The 2,377-nt window shown below is 47.5% G+C and overlaps 1 protein-coding gene across 1 annotated transcript in view; it reads right to left on the reverse strand.

Moving 5' to 3' along the window:
• The window catches only part of Pkd1l3 (polycystin 1 like 3, transient receptor potential channel interacting), a 61,266-nt gene that overhangs the window by 11,471 nt on the left and 47,418 nt on the right, over positions 1 to 2,377 (reverse strand). The window contains exon 24 of the mRNA XM_013354452.2: positions 1,275 to 1,460. Coding sequence (XP_013209906.1) covers positions 1,275 to 1,460 — 186 coding nt within the window. The remainder of the gene's footprint in view (positions 1 to 1,274; positions 1,461 to 2,377) is intronic.

The following is a 2,377-nucleotide window of genomic DNA, read 5'->3' on the forward strand; positions in this document are numbered from 1 at the left end:
ACCAGGCTGGTCTCGAACTCACAGAGATCCGCCTGCCTCTGCCTCCCAAGTGCTGGGATTAAAGGCGTGCGCCACCACCGCCCAGCATAAAACACCTTCTTTAAACAGCAACACCGAAGCTAAACCTAACAAAAGATGGAAAAATTGACCTCCATTCCTTCCTCAAGAGCACACCTTCTGTGCTGACACGAACCGAGCCCTGTTCTAAGGGCATCTGCACCCTCTGAGACCTCACAGGTGAGGGACAAGAAGGACAGGTAACACACGGCGTTCAGGTGTGAGGGGGCGTGTTTTGTGAGGAGCGGCAGTGCTGTTAGGCCGACAGGGAAAAGAGTCTCTGGTGGAGCGGCATGGGAGAGACCCTGACAGAGTCCGAAGCACCATGTAGATTCCAGCAGGGGAGCAGCAAGTTCTCAAGGTGGTGATGGCATGACTGATGTATTTAGTGAGAGTGACAGGAGCATCAGTGAGAGCAGGAGAGATGAGGTGACTCCTCATGTAGCTAGGGCTGGATGGAGCAGGTCCTGACAACTCTGGGGGGATTCGACACTTTATTCTGAATGTCCTTGTTGGGAGATTTTGAGCAGGGGGATCACAGCTTTATGATTTAAAGATACAGAGAAGATGAAGGATGGAGAAAGGGCTGCCTTTATGAAGGTGGGACCCAGTGCCCTGGTTTAGCTCTAACTGATGATTCTCTTGAGTGAAGGCGGCAAAGCCTGCTGCTGCTCCAGGGCCCCTTGTGCACGTTGGAAATGCTTCCACTGTGCGGGGATGATGTGGGCAGCTCTGGTGCTTTGCTAATAGGATTAGTTATTGACACAATAAAAACAATCTGGAAACATTTGTTTTTCAGTGCTGGTGATTGACCACTACTCTACATCCCAAGCCCTTGTTTCTTTCTTTTGTTTTGAGATAGCCTCACTATGTAGCCCAGGCTGGCCTCTACTTCCCAACTACCGGGATTTCAGACATCACGAACCAACACATCTGGTTGGAAATACTTATTTTAGACTTAATAAGTTTGAGTGTGCTGCCTGTATGCACATGTGAGCACTACATGCAGGTTTGGTGCCCGAGGTCGGAAGAGGATGCCACCGGTCACCATGAGTCATTAACTGAAGCTTCTTGGGTGGAGTCCAGGGACTTCGCAGTGTCCACAGAGGTGCGGCCACACCGAGAAGCCAGCTGATCTTTCTCTAGTTTTCCATGAGTTATAGTAGGGGTTTCAGGAGAGCTAATGGCACCTCCCAGCTGCCCAGCACGGTCCTTACCGCTGTAATCCCCATATAGGTTGGGAAGGAGGGTGTGGTTGGCCCAGGGGTAGAAATCCTTCAGAAGTTTGATTTCGGAGAAGCGGTGGGAAAACCTCTTCGAGATAGCCTGATGGAGGAGGAACTGACTGGAGTCCCTGGCGGAGTAGACGGTAGCCATCAGCAGGCCCAGAAAGAGGATCTGGACTGGTTCACAAACAAAAAAAATCCTATCTGAGCAGTTGCTTTAGAAATCTAAACCTTTCCCATTTTTCTTACACCTAAATACTTTTGCAGGTCAAAAACAGTCAAGCTGGAGCTGGACATAGTGGCACACACCTTTAATCCCAGCACTCGGGAGGCAGAAGCAGGTGGGTCTCTGTGAGTTTGAGGCCAGCCTGGTCTACATAGTGAGTTCCAGGACAGCCAGAGCTACACAGTGAGACCCTGTATCAAAAAAGCCAAAAAAAAAAAAAAAAAAAAAACCCCAACCAATCCCCTCAAAACAAAAAACCCCCCAGCAGTTGAAATAGGCAACCCAATGTGTATGCATGCACACACATAACACATATACATACATCTGTATACACAGAATATACATATGTGTATGTATACATAAATATTATATATTTTTTATTTTTCAGAATCGTCCTGCCAATAATCAGAAATTTAACTCAAGAGACATCCCCCAGAAGCATATTACATTTGGACTCTCAGAGGTAAGTGCTCTTTCACATTCTGGCTTCACAAGGGAAAGGCATGAAAAAAGAAAAGAACAAGAAAGTTGCTGCTTTCTGTTCTCTGGTCCAGGGAATCCAGTTGTGTTCTAAGTACGTCAAACCCAGCATTTAGGAGAACTGTTTTCCAAAGCAATTTTACCCCCACTCCAGGGAGTACACAAACTGGGTATTGTTTTCCCTTTGTACCACCTCAGAAAAACCCGAGGATTGGAAGCTCAGGGTTCTTCCGTGGATCACATCACCTCAGGTGCTGGAATGCTAAATTTCATTTTTTTAAAAAAAATGTGTAGCCCAGGCTGGCCTCAAACTCATGATCCTCCTGCTTCTGCCTCCTTCAGCAAATCCTACCGCCGTGCACCACCACAAACGGCTAAATTTCATTTT

This window comes from Microtus ochrogaster, chromosome 4, assembly GCF_000317375.1.
Source record: "Microtus ochrogaster isolate Prairie Vole_2 chromosome 4, MicOch1.0, whole genome shotgun sequence".
NCBI classification, from domain to species: Eukaryota; Metazoa; Chordata; class Mammalia; order Rodentia; family Cricetidae; genus Microtus; species Microtus ochrogaster.